Source organism: Zootoca vivipara, chromosome 2 (assembly GCF_963506605.1).
Source record: "Zootoca vivipara chromosome 2, rZooViv1.1, whole genome shotgun sequence".
Taxonomy (NCBI): domain Eukaryota; kingdom Metazoa; phylum Chordata; class Lepidosauria; order Squamata; family Lacertidae; genus Zootoca; species Zootoca vivipara.
In genome coordinates this window covers 90,742,309-90,760,589 of record NC_083277.1, presented here as the reverse complement: position 1 = coordinate 90,760,589, position 18,281 = coordinate 90,742,309, and the positions used below count along the sequence as shown (strand labels likewise).

Below are 18,281 nucleotides of genomic sequence, written 5' to 3'. Positions count from 1 at the left end.
ACATTTATGTGCTGATTGTTTTATTGGGCTAGTTTGCTAGCAAAGCGCAACCACATACCTGGGAAATCAGCCTCAAAAACTTTGGGGTTTGTCTAAAAAAGGCTCAACAACTTCCAGGGTGTCCTGGTTTTTACTATTTGAAATATGGCAACCCCAACATGTTGAGCCCACCAAAAGAATTCTAAAAGGTTGGAGAATCAGGACTTGGCAGAAGTCCTTATGACACTTCCTCAGCAAGGCTTGGTCTTCTTAATTCTGGCTTTTATTATGCTTTCCAACATCTTCACTGCATTGTGTTTCTTGACATCGTTTTGCTTGTCTTATCAGCTTATATTTATTTTGTCAGTATCTGCGCTCTTTCATGTTTTATCTCGTTTGGGCAGGACTTCCACTTTTTAAAGGAAGTTGTCTCGTGGTGTTTCCTTTTATAGTTTCTTTGACTCAACTCGTCTACCACGGTGGTGCCTTCTTTGGATTTTGTTGTAACTTTCCAATTTTAAGATAATCTTTCTACTTTCGAGTTCCTGATATAACGGTTTTAACTAACCTTTGAGCATCTTCAATATATCTGACCGTTTTTGAATCTACCTTTGACTCGACAGCAAGTAATCTTATATTACAGAGTTCATTTTTCATTGTTGAATGTATTGAATTTTGGGAACATCTTACCACCCATATAAATGTCTCCCTTACCATTGTACACATTGTCACGGAGGGAGTCGCTGTCCCGAGTCTTCCGTCCAAACTACTAATCAATACTTGCTCACAGGATCACTACTTCATGACACACATTAATAGGTATCTGTGAGTATAAGGGGAAGCAAAACCTTGCCACTGGCACTGCGATTGTTGTTGCATGACCCCCTGGCCTGACAACCACACCCTGCGTGTAGATATTAGGGGCTTGAAAGGCGGAGGCACACAAGGGTGCACCCCTGCTCCACCTTCTCATAAAGTCCTCTTTGTGCACATGACGCGGGTGGCGCAAGGGACACGGGTGGCGCTGTGGGTTAAACCACAGAGCCTAGGACTTACTGATCAGAAGGTCGGCGGTTCAAATCCCTGTGACGGGGTGAGCTCCCGTTGCTTGGTCCCTGCTCCTGCCCACCTAGCAGTTTGAAAGCAAGTCAGAGTGCAAGTAGATAAATAGGTACCGCTACAGCGGGAAGGTAAACGGCATTTCGGTGCGCTGCTCTGGTTCGCCAGAAGCGGCTTTGTCATGCTGGCCACATGACCTGGAAGCTGTACGCCGGCTCCCTCGGCCAATAACGCGAGATGAGCGCCGCAACCCCAGAGTCGGTCACGACTGGCCCTAATGGTCAGGGGTCCTTTTACCTTTACCTTTACCACGTAAAGGAGCAAATAACATGCCCCAGATCTGAGCACCTTCATGATTAAGTCAGGGGTTGCCTCCCCTCTAGTTAGCTTCTCTGGGTCACAGTAATTTATCACATCGGTAAATTTTGTATCCTCAACATGAACACTCAAGTCGATGTGAGAGTAGCTAAAATCGCTTATTGAAACATTTTCTCTTTAGAATGCCGCCTTGATGTCTCTTTCCACCGAAACGTTATCCTCAGAGTGCTAAGTGCAGGAGGGAATAGTGTGCACTCAGTTATTCATCTTTTTCTTAGGCTTAGGGTTTTATACAAACTGGATCAGAGCAGAAAATGGACCAGGTCCCTTTCAATCCAATCTACAGTCTTTTTTAAAGCTACTTTTTTATGCAAGTAGCTCACTACATGCTAGGAAGCTCTTTTGTGTGCGGTATGCAGTACAGTAAGCCCACAACTTACATACATTTAACTTGTGCACATTCAACTTTATGTGCTTTGCAAAAAAAAAAAAAAGATGTAAAAAAATTTAAGGGGCAGAAAGTCCAGGGGGAAAAAATCTGGGCACCATTGCACCCAGTGTGTATGGACTATATGTGGTTTTAGGTGTGATCTCCGGAACGTAACCTCCATTGTAAGCTGGGGGCTTACTGTACAAGGGTACGTGGCTTTTCTTTAGTCCAACGTTAGAAGGTACAGCTGAAGCATCTTCACTGGCTTTCTGTTTTGTGGGAGGCTGGGCAGTTGGCTGGACAGAGAACTGCCGTCACCATGTTCCTCAAACTCGTGTTGCGCATTACACGATGTGATGAAAGATGACGCATCACATGCATTATTATATTGTGTAGTGTAGTTGACCCAGGGAGACCTAGGTTCAAATCCTTGTTGAGCCATGAAGTTCACTGGGGTTGGCCTTAGGTCATTCTCTCTCGAGTCTAGCCTAACTTCCATTCAGAGCTATATTGTGAGGATAGTGAGATAAACCCATGTAGCTTTTCCCTTCTATCTTACATTTTCCATGCAGACACAAGAGCAGGCACCATTTGCACTTTATATTATGGCTCTTTACGCGACAAGACAAAACAACATAATTGAAAACAAGTCCCATTTCCATTTGTAGCCCATATTTATGTATGTTGGCCTGAAGTCCTTGAAAGAAAGATGTATTTCCTAACAACACGGAAAGGGGGAATTTATGGGTCTCTCCCCCCCCAGTTCCAGATGTGGGCCTAGCCTAGGCATCCCCAAACCTCGGCCCTCCAGATGTTTTGGACTACAATTCCCATCTTCCCCGACCACTGGTCCTGTTAGCTAGGGCTCATGGGAGTTGTAGGCCAAAACATCTGGAGGGCCGCAGTTTGGGGATGCCTGGCTCTAGGCCCCTACGCCTCTCTGTGCAGGGTGGTGCAAACATGGGAGTTTCCCCCTTCACAATGTCTAAAAGAAAGCACAAGCTGCTGTTGCAACTTCCTTTTTAATGTGCAAAAAAGAAAAAAGAAAGGTCTCTGTGGTTTCCCCTCAGTGACACGGTGTTCCAGTCTTGAGTGTTGCAACAGCTCCTCAAGAGTTCTTTTGCAATGAGTGGAAGGGGCCGTTGGTGAATGGGAGGCAGCTTGTGAGGGCAAATAAGAGGCGAGGAGGAGGGTATATGGAAGTGAAAGTGTCTCCAGCTCTTGCTGTTCTATCTCCAGTCCCAGAGAACAGACCAAGGAAGGGGTTATGAATGATGCTTCTGCTTCCGGAGACAGAATACCGTATTGTGAAAGGCAGATGACTTTGTAGGCCACATGCCCACAGCTCTGGTCATTCTGAGAAGATAGATAACCCGCTTTTGAAACCAAAGGAGCTTCTGCTTAGAGATGCCACAGTAAGGAGGGAGGAGGATGAGAGAGCTTGTAATTTCTGGCTCCTTAACATGCTGGGCTGGCCCTACTGTTAGACAGGGCGGAGGTGACTGCCTCAGGCAGTAGCTGCTGGGTGGGGGTAACCATTCCTCTCTGTTGGAAGGCAGAGCTCTGTATGCCATACTACTTGTGCGGGATCCCCTAAACCAGGCATGTCAAACCTGCGGCCCTCCAGATGTTTTGGCCTACAACTCCCATGATCCCTAGCTAGCAGGACCAGTGGTTGGGGAAGATGGGAATTGTAGTCCAAAACATCTGGAGGGCCGCAGGTTTGACATGCCTGCCCTAAACTATCATATTACCTCTGGTATGATGGTGGACACTAACACCTCTTCCTTGTCACAGTATTCGTCGTCACACTTTGACCACAATCCTGTACACACCTGGGAGTGGGCCCCACTAAATTCACTGGAAGTGCCTTTTGAGGAGCCAAGCGCAGTAGGAAGTGGTGAAGAAATGCATTTTCCTCCTCCACTTTCATCACATGGAATAAAATAAATAAATGTGGTTATCCACAGCTTGGCTGTTACCTCACTTCGACGATCCAAGCGTGCAAACTACTGGCTTAGGTTCTGCCCACAGTACAAAGAAATGGAGATAGGGTTGCAGTGGGGACATGTTCTGAGTGTAAAGGGTGTGATCCTGGGGTGTGAATAGTGCCCTGGGCATTCTGCCTCACTTGTTGCATTTCTGTCGGACCAGGGTGTAGTTTTAAGCTAGACTGTGCTATGCTAGAAGGGGGTGGATCCCTTTCGTTTGGATGTGGGCATCTGTTCTGTTTGACTTGCGATATGATGGAGCCCAAACTGTGGAGGGAGAATAGAGGGTCCTCATGCCCACCCTTGTGAGAACAGCACATTAAGAAAGAACCATTTGAGAGAGTATAGAGAAAGCAGGCAGGATGCAGCATTGGAGGGAAAGGAAGCCTTATGGTTTTGGTTTGGGGGGGGTGTAGGGAGAAGTGCAGGAGGCATTTTGGGGGGGATGTAGAGATGAGGGGATGTGTGTGCTGCCCGAATGCATGTTAAGGATGGAGAAAGTGCTACAAATAAAAAGGAGCACGCATAAAATACAATAGCCCATGTTTGCTTCTGGGGGGAAATGCATAGTAGACTTTCTCCAGTGAATTTTGAAGGCTATCTTGACCAAATACTAAATCTAGTCTCATACTTGAAGGATCACGTATACCTACAGTTTTTGGATCTCTGACTACTTGATACAAATGGTATTGGCAGGAGCAGTTGAAGTGGGCAGAGTTCTTTGGGCCCAGGAATGTGTCTGGGGAGTAGCAGCATGTTTTTCACCAAATGTAAAAGTTTTCCTGAATCACAAGCACAATAGGATGGACTGCAGCAAAAAAGCTTGAGGACTATTATGTCAAACATTTCTTGGTGTGCATCTCCTACATGCTTCCTGTACATACATGGAAGAAACTTTATTGATACTTTACATAATGTAAACTGTTTAGAGATTTTTCTACAGTCAAGCCACGTATAAATTTTATTAAATAAAATTAAAATAAACTGGCAATGTTTTTGAGACTTTTGTCAAAAGCCTGACCGTTCTGGTTTGGGGAGGATGTACGATGATGGAGCCAAGTACAGGCACTGTGCAGGTCTTGTTGCTTGAACACTAAACCCCTCCCAAGTATGCTGTATGTTAGATGGATTGCTTTGAAACAGCTTGACATTGAGGAATGTTTGTCTCACACTCCTTTCTTTGGTTCGTTGACCGCATCATGGTATTTTAAGTCAGATTCATCCACAGCTTCAGGTGTAGCCTATATTTGACGAGTCCTAATTTCAGCCCTATGGGTGGTTCTTGTGCAAACTAATGTAATTTTGTCACATTTATTCACAAATTCTTAAGTTAAACACCCCCCCCCCACATGATGGTGGGAAAAAGCAGGGGGTAGTAACCATGAGGTTACTAGACTCGAATTATCCTTAGTCAGCATAGCATAGCAAGTGGCCAGGGAAGAAGGGAATTGTATTCCAGCAACATCTGGAGGGTCACAAGTTCCCCACCTCTGGATTAATGATTCTCCCCTCTGTAAGGATTCTACTTCTATTATATTCTGCCCATTTTGAGGGAGCTGGCACATGGGCTGATAACCTACCTGCCATGGTCACCAAGAGTTCCAAGGTGTGACTCTCACAAGCACTCAGCCCCTATGAAGCATTTCCCAGTAATTTACGGGGGGGGGGGGGAGACACCTGTGATCTACAGTGGGCAGAAAATATGGTGACATTGCAGGCCTTGGTGTGACTTAAGAGATCAATCCTATCTCCTCCGGGTCCTTCAGGTAACTCTGGAGCAAGGGTAGGTAAAGCCTCTTGCTTTGTGTGGTGTGTTTAGGCAGGAGAGTGGTGGGAAGTTTTTTCTCTCTCACTGCTACTTAAGCTTCTTGAGTGTCCTGCATAAAATAAAAGACAGCAAGAGCATTGATGTAGTGGCTCTGCTACTGTTCTCTCAGCCCTTGCAAATGCCTGACACTTTCATTCTCTGGTGCCAGCCGTGCCGTCAGGGGAAGACTGAATAGGTGCACAGAACTGTTGCTAAAACACAGTTCTTGGTAACTTACCCATGCTGACCTCCAAGAACAATTCGGCCAATATCCCTCTCATTCTACTGTGTGATAGCACCTCCGCGTGAACAGTTCGATATCGCCCTTCTGTTGTCTTAAGAGACAGCCTGTGATATTTTCCCAGTCTGCTTGCATTCTGCATGATGTAACTAGGCACTGAAAGATCCGCAGCCATACTGGGGAACCAAATGTTATGTTTTCCACCCAACGCTTATTTGGCTTGGAAAGCTTTTGGAATTCCAAAGTGATGATTTAAGATTTGCAAGGGGGTGAAAGTTTTGGCCACACAGAAGTGGAATTTAGTTTGCAGCTTGCTCAACTCACTGATCAGTTCAAACCCATACTTGAGACGAGGAAAATAAATGTTCACCTTGTGAAACCCACGTGTATTTCCCCACAGTTCCTCTGCTATTTTTGGGTTGTATGAGGTTTCTATTTTACTTGCCCAGTCATATCACAGGACTAAGATGACCACGGCATGCCAGCCAACAACATAAACCCATTTAAATGTTACATTGGTTGCCAAATAACTGAACACATATCATCTTTTCACACTGCATACATTCCAATGAGCATGGCCTGATTGGTTTAAGAGGTAGACATTTTAGCAGGAACCTGCTGAGCATGTTCAATCCCTAATGAGAACTAGTTTTTTGCTTACAGGTATCCTTACTGGTGTGCATTTCATCAAAACAAACATAAATGGCCATCTAAATTTTGAACAGTAAATAGTTCCACTCTGGAAACAGATCTGAATTACTGACTCTGGTGAAAGCTATGAATTCCATATTTATTAATGAACGTAGGAGTGATAAATTTTGTCATGAGTTAAACGTGCCGAACCCAAAAGCAACTCTATTAACTTCCTAAGATAAAACTGCAACAACTATAAAGAATACATAGCCCGACATGCAGTGCTCCACTCAGCCACTGCAGTCTTGTATCTCCCCCCCCCCCCACCTTCCCTAAAGTCAACAGGGGCAGCAATTTGCTGGACCCTAAACCGGATTTCTCTTTATGTCACAGCAACCTTTTTTATTTCAGTGGCCAATGTGTGCCTGGCTCTGGAATAAGAAACAACAAGAGGAAAAGGAGGACGTTGAAGATGTTGAGACTTTAAATCAGCTGTCTCTTTTAACTGGTTTGAACAGAATAATTTGTCTTGACGAACCAATTTCCTTGGACAAATAAAATGAATGGCCGCAGACCCAGCAAAACTGGTTTCTACAGAAGGAAATGTTGCTACCCCCCTCCAAACACATTTGGTCCCAAGCCCAGCCCAGCCCAGCCCTTCCCTTGGGAACATCACTGTATGGAAGAACCAAGAGAGACTGCACCTGCTGTAGGCAAAGCACAGCAAGAAGGCTGTGTTCCTGTGGCAGCAGTATGTCTGCATGATCTTCTTCATATTTTGTTCACTCTTTATTGTCTTGCTTTCATCTGTAAGAACCATGCTTTCATTGGGGCACAAGGCTGGTGGGTCTGTGCTTATGTTGACTGCTCATCCGAGTGTCTTGAGGGAACCGTCATTCGTACCTCAATGGTTTCTCTGTCCTGCAATCCGGGCTCTTCTGTGATCCGCAAATGGGTTGTGGATTTGTCCCCTGTAGACTTAGCTGCAACATAGAACAGCAGCAATAGACAGAATCATAGAATTGTAGAACTGGATTGGACTACGAGCCCAGACCTAATTATTATGAGTGTAAGAAACTGATTAGCCAATATTTTATCCATTGGACTACAGCAGGCATAGGCAAACTTGGCCCTCCAGACATTTTTGGGACTACAACTCCCATCATCCCTAGCTAACAGGACCAGTGGTCAGGGATGATGGGAAATGTAGTCTCAAAACATCAGGAGGGCCAGGTTTGCCTATGCCTGGACTACAGCTACCATCCGCCCCAGCTAACATCATCGAGGATAATGATGTTTGTATTCCAACAACGTCTAGCAGGCACCAGGTTCACAATTCCTTACATTTATGGTTGTGCCAGCTTATTTTATAATGTGGGAAGTAGCCTTGAGAGCTTACAATCACCTTGTTAAGAATGGAAGAAGAGGTTGTTGGATCAGGCCAATAGCCTATCTCATCCAGCATCCTGCTCTCACAGTAACCAACCAGATACCTGTGGGAAGCCCAAAAGTAGGAGCTGAGTGCAGCAGCACTCTCCCACTTGTTGTCTTGCACAGCAACAGGGCAGGAGGATAAGAGGTCTGCCCAGCACTATGACCTTGAAGGCAAATTTATTAGTTTTTTAGATGGCTTTGGTTCTGCTAGAAAAGTAAAGATGTAGGTCCCATGCAGAAAGCCTGATGCTTCACCTAGCCAGACTTGGACTGCTAGAGGCATGAATTTTCACCAACAGAAGGCTCAAGACCCATGCCTCCTTACATGGAGTTTGAAGGCTTCCAATTTTATTTCTAAAAATTATTTTGCAAGTGAAAAGTGATGCACAAAATTGGCATATTATGTGCACTGGCCCATTTACTGTGACAAACATTTTAGACTCGGGGGGGGGGGGGTTGTGACGACTGATCTAGGTTTTTAAAAGGAAGCAGCATCTCAGTCAGTAGCTGAATGGAGGCAGGGTTAATTTGGCTGAAGCATTTAACCCCAGGATTTGTTTTCAGTGCTAGAAATCACTATGGAAAATGAAGTATTGCATTTGCAATTCTATATCTCCTGCTAAAGAGAAGAGGAATGATCGTCCAGATCCTGTTGGCAACTTTTCTACTGTTATGCACAGAACAGAATATACCTGCTGCATCATATGTACTCCACCCAAGGAAACACATCACCCCCCCATCTCTCACCCACCCCTAACACCTTTAAGGCCTTTATTGGTCCAGTCTTCTCACAATGTATACTTGTTTTCCCACATTCAGTTTTAAAAAGTATATTTGCCTTTCATGTGTTACAGAATACTTCACGGGTACACTTAGTGTACTGCCAATTTTGTAACATGTAAAGCAGCCCTCAAGCCGAGGTGTAATGGGGTTGAGCATCAAAAGCCCTTCTTGTCATTCCTATATGCAAAATGACTGCCGGCTTTGAGCAGAGAGATAATTTTATCCTGGTGGTTAGAATTTCTCCCGCAGCCACTGGCTCTTTACTTTCCCTTTCACCCTCAACCTTGCTCCTTCCACTCTTCCCCCACATTCGCCGCACAGGGCAGGCAAAGTTCACCGACAGGTTCTGTACATTTCCACAGGTTAGGTGCGCTGCTGCTAAGTAAACAGTGCTCTTGGGCTATGCTAAGCAGCCCCATGATTTCCTGCAGTGCTCTTCAATCAGTCTGGCACACAGTCCAATTGTTCTAACTGACTGTGTTTGCAATTACATCTCAGATGTGAGCGTTCAGCACCACGGTGCTACCAGAAGGAAGCTCTCTATAATGGACAGATGGATTGGCAGGCGCGGAGATTGCAAGCAGACCTAGAACCAGTGAACCAGTGATAGTCCTCACTAGGAGCATTTGCTGGCCCCCTTTTTTTTAAAAAAAAAATAATAATAATTAAAGAACCTGCATGATTCTGACTTGAAGCTACTTCCCCGAGCACAAAATCTGCAAAGATGTACAATGGAACTGGCCTATAGACTGTACAGAGGAAATACCCACTCTAAAGCCTTAAAACTGGCTTAACTGAAATCTCCCCTGCTCAAGGGATTATGGGAAACATAGTTCAGTGAAGAGTGTGCACAAACTACAGCTCTCTTAACAAGATTCCCTCTATAAACTACAATTCCAGGGTTATTTGGGGAAAGCCACAACAGTTTTAAGGCCGACCAGACTAGTGGGTGTTTATTTTTTTTTGCAGGTGTATTCTGCAACATGTCATTGATGCAATTAACAATGCATTAGTAGTGGATTTAAATTTGATCATCCATCACCACCCCAAACATTATGGGCATGAAAAGTTACCAGATTTCAGCAGGACATTATAGGACATGCAACGTTTGGAAACAAAACTGCATGTCCAATGTAGACACCAATGATAACAGAAATCACATATAACAGTGCTAATGTCACCATTCGCACAAATAATCATGAATGCATAAAAAGGATGTCTGCAGGGGCCCTAGGTATAGTATAAAACCAATATAAAAACAGAGTTTGTCTCACAGACTCTCCATTTGTGTGGACTGTCCTATATTAATCCCAGAGTGAGTCTATAAATTGAAGAAACCTCACTATCTTATCCGAGTGGGTCTCATCTCATCTTTTCTGGATCCTGACCTGGTTCGGAACTTACCTGACATGCTGCGCAAAGACACTTTGGCAGTGTGGGGACGAATTGGGAGATTGGCAATGTCACTGAGCGTGGGATGATGCCTTTGTGAGGACGACCGAATGAGCTTGTTTCTCGGTCTTAAAGTACCTGGTGGGAGAAGCACAGAGGGTGGAAGGACACTTCAGTATTTCTGCTACACACATATAAATAGTGATGCAGTGATTTAAAGAAGCCAAACAAGAGTCATCCTTTTACATGCATCGGGTCTCTTACAGATGTGCTTATTCAGTAAACCAGGGGCGAGGATCCTGCGATCTGATCTGCCAAGATGTTGCTCGACTGCAACTCCCATCAACCAAAGTCAGCCTGCCAATGATCAGAGGTGATAGAGATGGTAGTCCAGTAACATCTGAAGGGCCACAGGTTCCCCATCCCTGCAGTAAACCATTTGGCAATTGCTGTACATCTCCCAGCTCTGAGACTGGAGTAAGGGTCAATCAAGAGATGAACTAGAGCTCTCTCTTTTTTTTTCTCTTAATCACCCCTAGCCATAGAAACCAACAGCGGGGTGCTGGTTTTGCATTCTGCAACCCAAGGCAAATGTTTCACATTGTTCCATGCAAGGTAAAGCCAGCTCTGCATATTAACACTTAGTAACTTGAACAGTGTTCATGAAAGGGTTAACAAAATCTACCCAAAGTGTCCGCACATGGACTGTAACACTTACCGTCCTTTCCAGTTATTGATGGGAGCTGCGCGTCCATCCGTCCTTTGTAGATATGACCATCAAGACCCAGTATATCTACCTCTTCATGCTAAGAATCAATGCAAGCACAGGGCAGATTTCAATTTCGCCCCAAGGGCAGACATTAAAAAATCGATTACAAACCAGTCCTGCAGTTTCACTCCACCAGTCTCAATGGTGAAAAGCTTTCTCATTTTGACAGTAGGGTGGGCCAGGCTGGAACCTAGTGATCCCTGCTTTGCCTTTTACATTCCCTGATCCTGTGACAACTTCCCTGCCCATCTCTGCCTTAATCCTGTTGTCCAGTCACACCTGTTTGCATGTTACCGCCAACCTCCAGATTTTGTCAGACTACAACTCCCATCATCCCTAACCACTGGCCATTCTGACTGCAGCTGATGGGAGATGGGAGTCCAAAAACATCTGGAGGGCATACATTGTTGCAGGAGGCTGCCCTACGCTACCAAGGAGTTTACAAAGGTAGAAACTTCATCTCTAGGTTGCAATCTGTTGGTGGTTCCATTGACTGAGAAAGTGTGGGAAACGTTGGAATCCCTGCTCTGCAGTGAACAGATACAGACTGTCAATGATGTAACAGGCAAGTTGGATTTTAAGCTGAATTTGTCCCAACCCTTTATCACATTTGGTTTCCATCTACTGGTTTAAAACTCTGACATCAGAAGTACCATAGTTTCCCAGTGCATATATTTGTAAGATTTCAGCCCAAGTGGAAGATAAGCTCTCATCTTCTAGACTGGCAGCTTTCATGTAAATCCAACATGCCATGGTTGTCAACTTAAAAATGCAACAATATAATAATGTCTTAAAAACCTCAATAATTAGAAAAGTTAATGAAAGAGCCCAGTTCCAGCCACTGGTGAGGAAATCTATACTTTGCCCCCAGAAAAGGGAGAAGAACAGGAACTAATGGCCTGTAATCCACAACTGTACTGGGCTCTGTACCATGATAAGGCCAGACCAAGAGAGCTATATGTTTACATTTTTCTAAGCAGAGAGAATAAAAGATGAACAAGTATGTCTTAAATTAAAAGCAGGTCCATCATGCAGGTTTGGATTACAGGCAGGACGACTACTTCAATATTGCTCATGTGTGACATTTAAATTTCCAACCAGTAGGAGGAGCTTGAGCAATTTTGGGTGGGGGTGGGGGTGGGAGATAATTGAAAGCTGGAGAAGGGAGAATTCTGCTGTTCCAATATTTTTACTTTCTAGTTGTTTTAATTTCTTGTGGTTAACTATCTTGAGTGCCATTCATGGGAGAGAGGTGGGATGCATGTTTAATGTCAGGGAAATATGGAAGGTAAGGAAAGGAGGCCAAGGCTGTGGAGATCAAGATAGAGGCTGCACTATGGATGGTGGGCATCTCATTGGGTATCTGGGGGAGAAGAACATTTGAGATAAAAAAAAGGAACTAAACAAATACATGGCCTTTTGAGCCCCCACAATCAGGACATGTATCCTGGTGCACAAGAAGCCTCCAAACCTTTTAGTCATTGTATTTCTTGCATGGCTGCAACAAGCACTATGAGAGTAGGAATACTGGCCTAGAACTAGCACTGGTTTGAGCTAGTAAGGATGAACAAAACATTTTGCAATCTAAATTAACTTTTTGCTAACAAAAGATAATAAAAAAAGAAATCGGGAGAGTGTGGTCAAAAGGAAATTTGTTTTTCAGTTATCTTTATGTTACATAATTCAGAGAGAGATAAGCTGGTGGCAGGTGAAATGTGTATCACAGGAACAATACCAAGCCATTAGTCCTGCCATTAAGAGAAAATTGTAATGTCAGCTAGAAAGGAGTCTTTTCTACACACGGTGATCTTGTTCTCATTCTCATTTAGATAATACATTATTCCCTTTTTGCAGGGTCTGAAATAAGCCTAGGCGGCAACTTCCTCAAGGTCAACAAGTGTGTCCAGTCCAATAATTGTGTTGCCCTCCATCTAATGTTGCCGTTCCAGTACTCAGCCTTTACACAGCACTCGGAATTGTGGGCTTGGGTTTTATAACATTTGCATTTCTGAAAATGTGTGTCCCCCACCCACATGCAAGAGTAGAAAAGCCTTGAAATGGGAACCTAAAATAGCCCCATTTCAGTTTCTACTAAAAAAAAATAGCAGAAGATACTGTAGTAGCAAAGAGCCTATGTGAACAAGTGCAAATTTATGAAGGAAAGGAAAGGAAAGTCTCTAATACTGAAAGAAGAGTTAGATCATGGTCAGGAAAAAGAAAGTACCCGTATATTCCAGTGTATAAGGTGACTGGGCGTATAAGACGACCCCCAACTTTTCCAGTTAAAATATAGAGTTTGTGATATACTCACTGTATAAAAAATACGACCCAGCGTATAAGACGACCCCCGACATTTGAGAAGATTTTCCTGGGTTAAAAAGTAGTCTGATACGCAGGAATATACAGTATGTGGTTTCTCTTAAGACCAAGAGCAGTAAAATTTGTTCCTCTTCAATCTCCCATATAAACCTGCCTGACTATTAAGTTCAGTAGGGAAGCTCATATAAGCCCCCCCCCTGTTAAAAAGGACAAGGGAATGGGGTTGTGGGGCCCTTTCCATTGACAACCACCACAGCCATGTCTGCTGCTGACAGCACGCAGGAAGGAAATGCTCCCTCGCCCTCTAGTCACACATTCAGACACTGTCTAGTCACACATTCAGACACTGGCTCTCCACAGGCACTGAAGCATGCAGGTACTGTGTGCGCAGGTGGCAACCTCCTTATTGGCTGAGGCAAAAGGATCTTTCCAAACGGGGTAGGTAGGCAGCAAAATGGGAAGGGGAAGCTCAGTGTACATACATTGGGGCAAAAGTAAAGTTTGATCAGCCTGAACTGGTGGTGACACGGAAGAGGTCTCTGGATCTTGGTGGAAAAAAACTCAAGGTCAACCCAGTATGTGGCAGCTGTGAAGGAGGCAAATCCCTTACCAGGGATTAATAGGGAAGAGACTGAAAACAAACCTGCAGATATCACAGGGCCTTCATATCAAATTTGGTTGGAATGCTGTGTAGAATTATGGCTGCCACATCTCCAAAAGGATATTGCAGAGGTGGAAAAGGTGCAGGAAGCCAAGGGGCTGCAGCACTTCCCTTGAGACAAAAGAAAGCACTGGAGCTTTTGGGGTGGGGGGTGGGGAGCAGACCAGGACAAACATGCCTGAGGTTTATAAAATTAAGCGTAGCATTGCCAAAACTGATTGAGGGAAGTTTTTCTCTGTGTTATTTAAAAAAAAATCAAATAAATTTGATGAGGTTCAAAGTTACATGTGAAGAAAGCAAATGGACAGAGGATGAGCAAATACCCGGTGCAATCCAGACTGTATTTCTCCCTCTTATGTGAAGTGGATCATGCAAAGCAAGTGCAGGCCTGTGTATCCCTTGTAGGCTCCAAAACCTACAGGTCAGCTATGAGTCCAGCCCGACTTCCACGCCCCACCTTCCGTCTTCCTCCCCACCCCCAGTTCTTATTACCTTCATCACCGCCAACATGGCGTTTTCTTCCGGTTGGACTGGCGCCATAGGCTGTGCAAACTGCTGCAGCCGTCCGTAACGCCGGTATGGGTAAGTGAGGGTGTGGCTGCCTCCGCAGTGCCGAGGAACGCTTATGTAGCTGAAGTCTGACATATCGGCAAGCCTGTCGCTGTTAGGAATCAAGGGTCAACAGGTCAAACTGGGAGAACCCAGTGTGTAAGGGGCCCGAATGCAAAAGAGCAGGCTCTTGAACCTTGAATGGTTTGTAGAAGGTGGGGCTTCAGCAAGTATAGCTTGTGACACAAACTGCAGCATCTTTTACACAACTGTCAAAGGCACGGGTGCTCTGTCTTCTTGCTCCCCTGGCTCCCCACTACCAGTGAGTCTGAAACCGAACTGACTACACTAACCTGGTTTCTGGAGGACAACACCCCAAACCATACATAGGTACCTGAGGGATCGTGACAAAAATCTGTATACTCATCCAACTGCTAGTGCTGGCTTTGCTTCTCCATGCTGCACCAATTCTTTAACAGACCAGCTGTACCAACACACAGCCACAACTCCTCCTGCCTTATTCTTTATTTTCTCACTTCACTACAGTCGCCAGGTGAAAAGGGGGGACCAGGGTGGGCTACCACATCTTTAAACTGTGCAGAAGATGAGAATCTCAGCCGGTAAGCCTTGCATGTGGAAATCCCGTCTTCTAAGCAGCTTATAAAAGTACAGCACCCACCCACCCAGTCCTCTTACCCAACTGGGAATCCCACCCATCAGTCACATTCACGGCTTACTAGCTAGACCAGTGATAACCAACATGATGCTGTTGGACTGCAGCTCCATTAAAGACCGTTGGCCATGTTGGCTGGGGCTGAAGGGAGCTGGAGTCCAGCTTCTTCTGGAGGCTACCCTTGAGCTAGACCAGGCAGGACTTTCCTTTTGGATGCTATAACTGGGGAGAAGGTGGTCAAGAGGGGAACAGGAAATGAGCAAGGTGGAAGGACTGCGGCACCACCTTCTGTTGTGGCTGCAGAGAGGTTAAAAGGAACAGGTGCAATAGTAATTTGGTTTTGGTGCCGAATGTTAAAAAAAAATTAGGTTGCAATCCTATACTTGCTTACTTCACAGTAAGCCCCATTGAACTCAGTGGGGCTTGCTTTGAGTGTACATGTGTAATATGGCACAGTAATGCTGTGCTTGATTTTTCATGGTACACTTTAGCAGCTACCTTGAGTCTCCTTTTGGAGTGAGAACGGTGGGAACAGACAGGTAAATAAGATAATTATGAGAGAGCAAGCCAAATGCCACTGCCAAGCTGTCTAGGGTCAAGCCCTGCCCAAGGATATTTTGAAATGCTAACTTCAGAAAGCACTTTTTTGGGGGGAGGGGGTGGGAATTTACATTTCTTTGTCACAATTTAGCACCGCTGTCCTTAATTGTCCCACAAAACTCCACTCGCAATAACACTCAACATTCTCAGAATGTCAAAACTTGGCATGTCTGATTCATTTCCCAAATAAAGCAGAAAACACTGAGCCGCTCCAGAGAGGTCCTGATGAAAGGTAAAACTGAAATATATGGGGTATACTCAGTGCACAACAACAACCTGCTCCTGGCTGTCTCCCTGGCCTGCACTTCATCAGGCAGCAACACACACACACACACACCCCACAGACTGAAAGAGTCAATCTTGTCACAAGTCAGCATGTAGACAAGGAGGAAGCTTCCTAGACAGAAAATAGAATTTCAGGCATGGAAGCAATAGGTGGAGCAGCAACTAGCAGCAGCAGCAAGCTAACAATGAAGCAGAAATAAAAAATGCAAGCTACATTGCCAGTTTTGACGGGAGGGGTTTCTGAAGTCTTGGTTGAACTTTGCTGTTGGGAACACAGGTGGCATACCTGACCTGCAGTACAAGGTTAATGTTTGTTTGCATGTTACCTCTTTGGTTCTGCAGGTACAGGAGTCGGCCTGCAGACATCAGTAAATACATTGTGAAGCTGTAACAGTCAGGTCTGACTTGTTCAACAGATATCTCAAGCTGAGTTTGCTTTGGAATTCCAGATTTTATTATCGTGCAGCAGCAGCAGCAAGTCTGACCACTAAATATGTGCATTCTTTCCATTCACAGAGCTATATGTATGCTAAGGAGAAGCACCTTAAGGGGTTGCTTTCAGGCATGATGAAATCCCTACACTGAAGTCGGTTCTGCATAAGAATCTGCATCAATCCTGCATGCCAGTTATCCAGTGTGATAAGAGTTTGTGGCTTCTTACCACATAGAAACTTCTTCCAAAAGGTGGCTTCTGTGTATAGGAATTTTCACCCATGTGTGAAACAAAGTGAAGAAGTTCCACATTGGTAAGTGAGAAGGCTCAGCAAATAGTTAGCTGCTCCTGCTCTTCTCACGGCTGATTTCTTGCAAAGCTGATATTGTTCACACCCTATTTGGAATATCCACCTGGTTAAAAAGAGTTAACTAGGAGCTTGACCTAGAGATTTAGCTAAGTATTAATGACTGTTTCATAAATCTGACTTTCAGGGATTTCTGAACAGGTGGTGGAATTCTGTTGTGTCCATGCCTTGAAATCCCTAGGATGGCTGCGAAATGAAGCATTACTTCAAGCCCAGCATCAGCACCTGAAATGATGGGGTGAATGTCTGGGCACAGAACCCCCAGAAAGCCCACTGGAGCTGACCCTGTTGCCCTTCCTTTTCTTTTCCTTTTTAAAATGTAGCTTGCCCAACTCCATACTCATCCAAGAAGCACTGAGCAAAGTGGCTACCAACATCATTTATTCCTCCAGACTCATTCTGGGATAATAAAATGGAGGCTGATGCAGCAACCACCCAGAGCTGGCTCACCCATGATGCAGGGAACAGAGCCTGCCTCAGGTGGCGAAAGTGCAAGAGGCAGCCCTCTGCCCTCCACCACTTCTGCCACTGAGGAGGAGGCATTCCAGCATGCAGCATTGCTGCTGCTCGTCTTCCCTGTCTCTAGGTGGAGAAGCCAAGCGAGCGGCAACATTTGGGGGAGTGCCCTGGCTCCTACCAAATTTGGCAAGAGACAGGGTGTTCCTGTGTGGCTGGCTAGCTGCTGCTTGGTTTTCCCCTGGGGGAGCAACACTCAGAGGAGCACCATGGCTTGCACCAGGTTCGGCAAGAACTGGGGCGTGGCGGGAGAAGTGGGGTATGGTGGGTGAGGCCAGGAAGTGGCAATTCCCATTTTGCACAAGGGCATGAAACTCTTGCTGCAGGTGGGGCGTGGAGGTTGATCTGTCCTGGATGCCTTCAAACTGAGTGCTAGTGCTACTTTGCTTCTCATTTCTTTGGAGCTATGAACTGCTCGAGACCTTTTCTCCTACCGTTTGCCATACGGGGTTGAGCCAAGACACTGGGCCTGCAGCATCTCCCTGATCATCTGAGCGTTGACCTTCGCTGCTCCACCACTGTAATGGCTCTGCACCTTCTGTATATCCATGAGCATCTTGGAATGGATGCGGCGCAGCTTATTGAGACTCGCACTCTTCTCCAGTGCATCATAACGAACACCAGGTCCTAACTTCAGACTAGAGTGGGGTACAATAGGATGGGAAGGGGAAAGGTGGGGTGCAGCAGCACAAGCCAGAGAGCAAGGAGACGGCAAACAGCCACAGAAAGAGAACGGAAAAGAGAAATCATACTATTAAGGAGGGCTGTTGCTTCCAGCCTGCCTAGCTCGCATTTTTCACTCCTTTTGTGAGAAAGCAGGAACATTTACATGGAGCTATGCTACCCAGGAAGACCTAACCAGGTTCACTCAAACTGACAACTATGAAGAATCTAAAAAGCAAAGGACACATGTTCAACAGGACACATTTTCTGCAGAAGATCCTCTGGGTGTAACAAATGGAGGGGCTGCTGAGGACTACTGCCCCATCCAGCGACACTTCTATCTAAGGATGTGTTGAGAGATTGCCCAAAGGAAACTTTC

The 18,281-nt window shown here is 45.2% G+C and overlaps 1 protein-coding gene across 1 annotated transcript in view; it reads right to left on the bottom strand.

Moving 5' to 3' along the window:
* Nucleotides 1–7,081: 7,081 nt before the first annotated feature.
* QRICH2 (glutamine rich 2) overlaps nt 7,082–18,281 on the bottom strand; it is a 41,761-nt gene continuing 30,561 nt past the window's right edge. The window contains exons 16-20 of the mRNA XM_035099114.2: nt 17,674–17,877; nt 14,309–14,477; nt 10,786–10,873; nt 10,080–10,205; nt 7,082–7,441 (exon numbers count right to left, since the gene is read on the bottom strand). Of these exons, the coding sequence (XP_034955005.2) occupies nt 7,314–7,441; nt 10,080–10,205; nt 10,786–10,873; nt 14,309–14,477; nt 17,674–17,877 (715 nt within the window). The 3' untranslated portion in view covers nt 7,082–7,313. The remainder of the gene's footprint in view (nt 7,442–10,079; nt 10,206–10,785; nt 10,874–14,308; nt 14,478–17,673; nt 17,878–18,281) is intronic.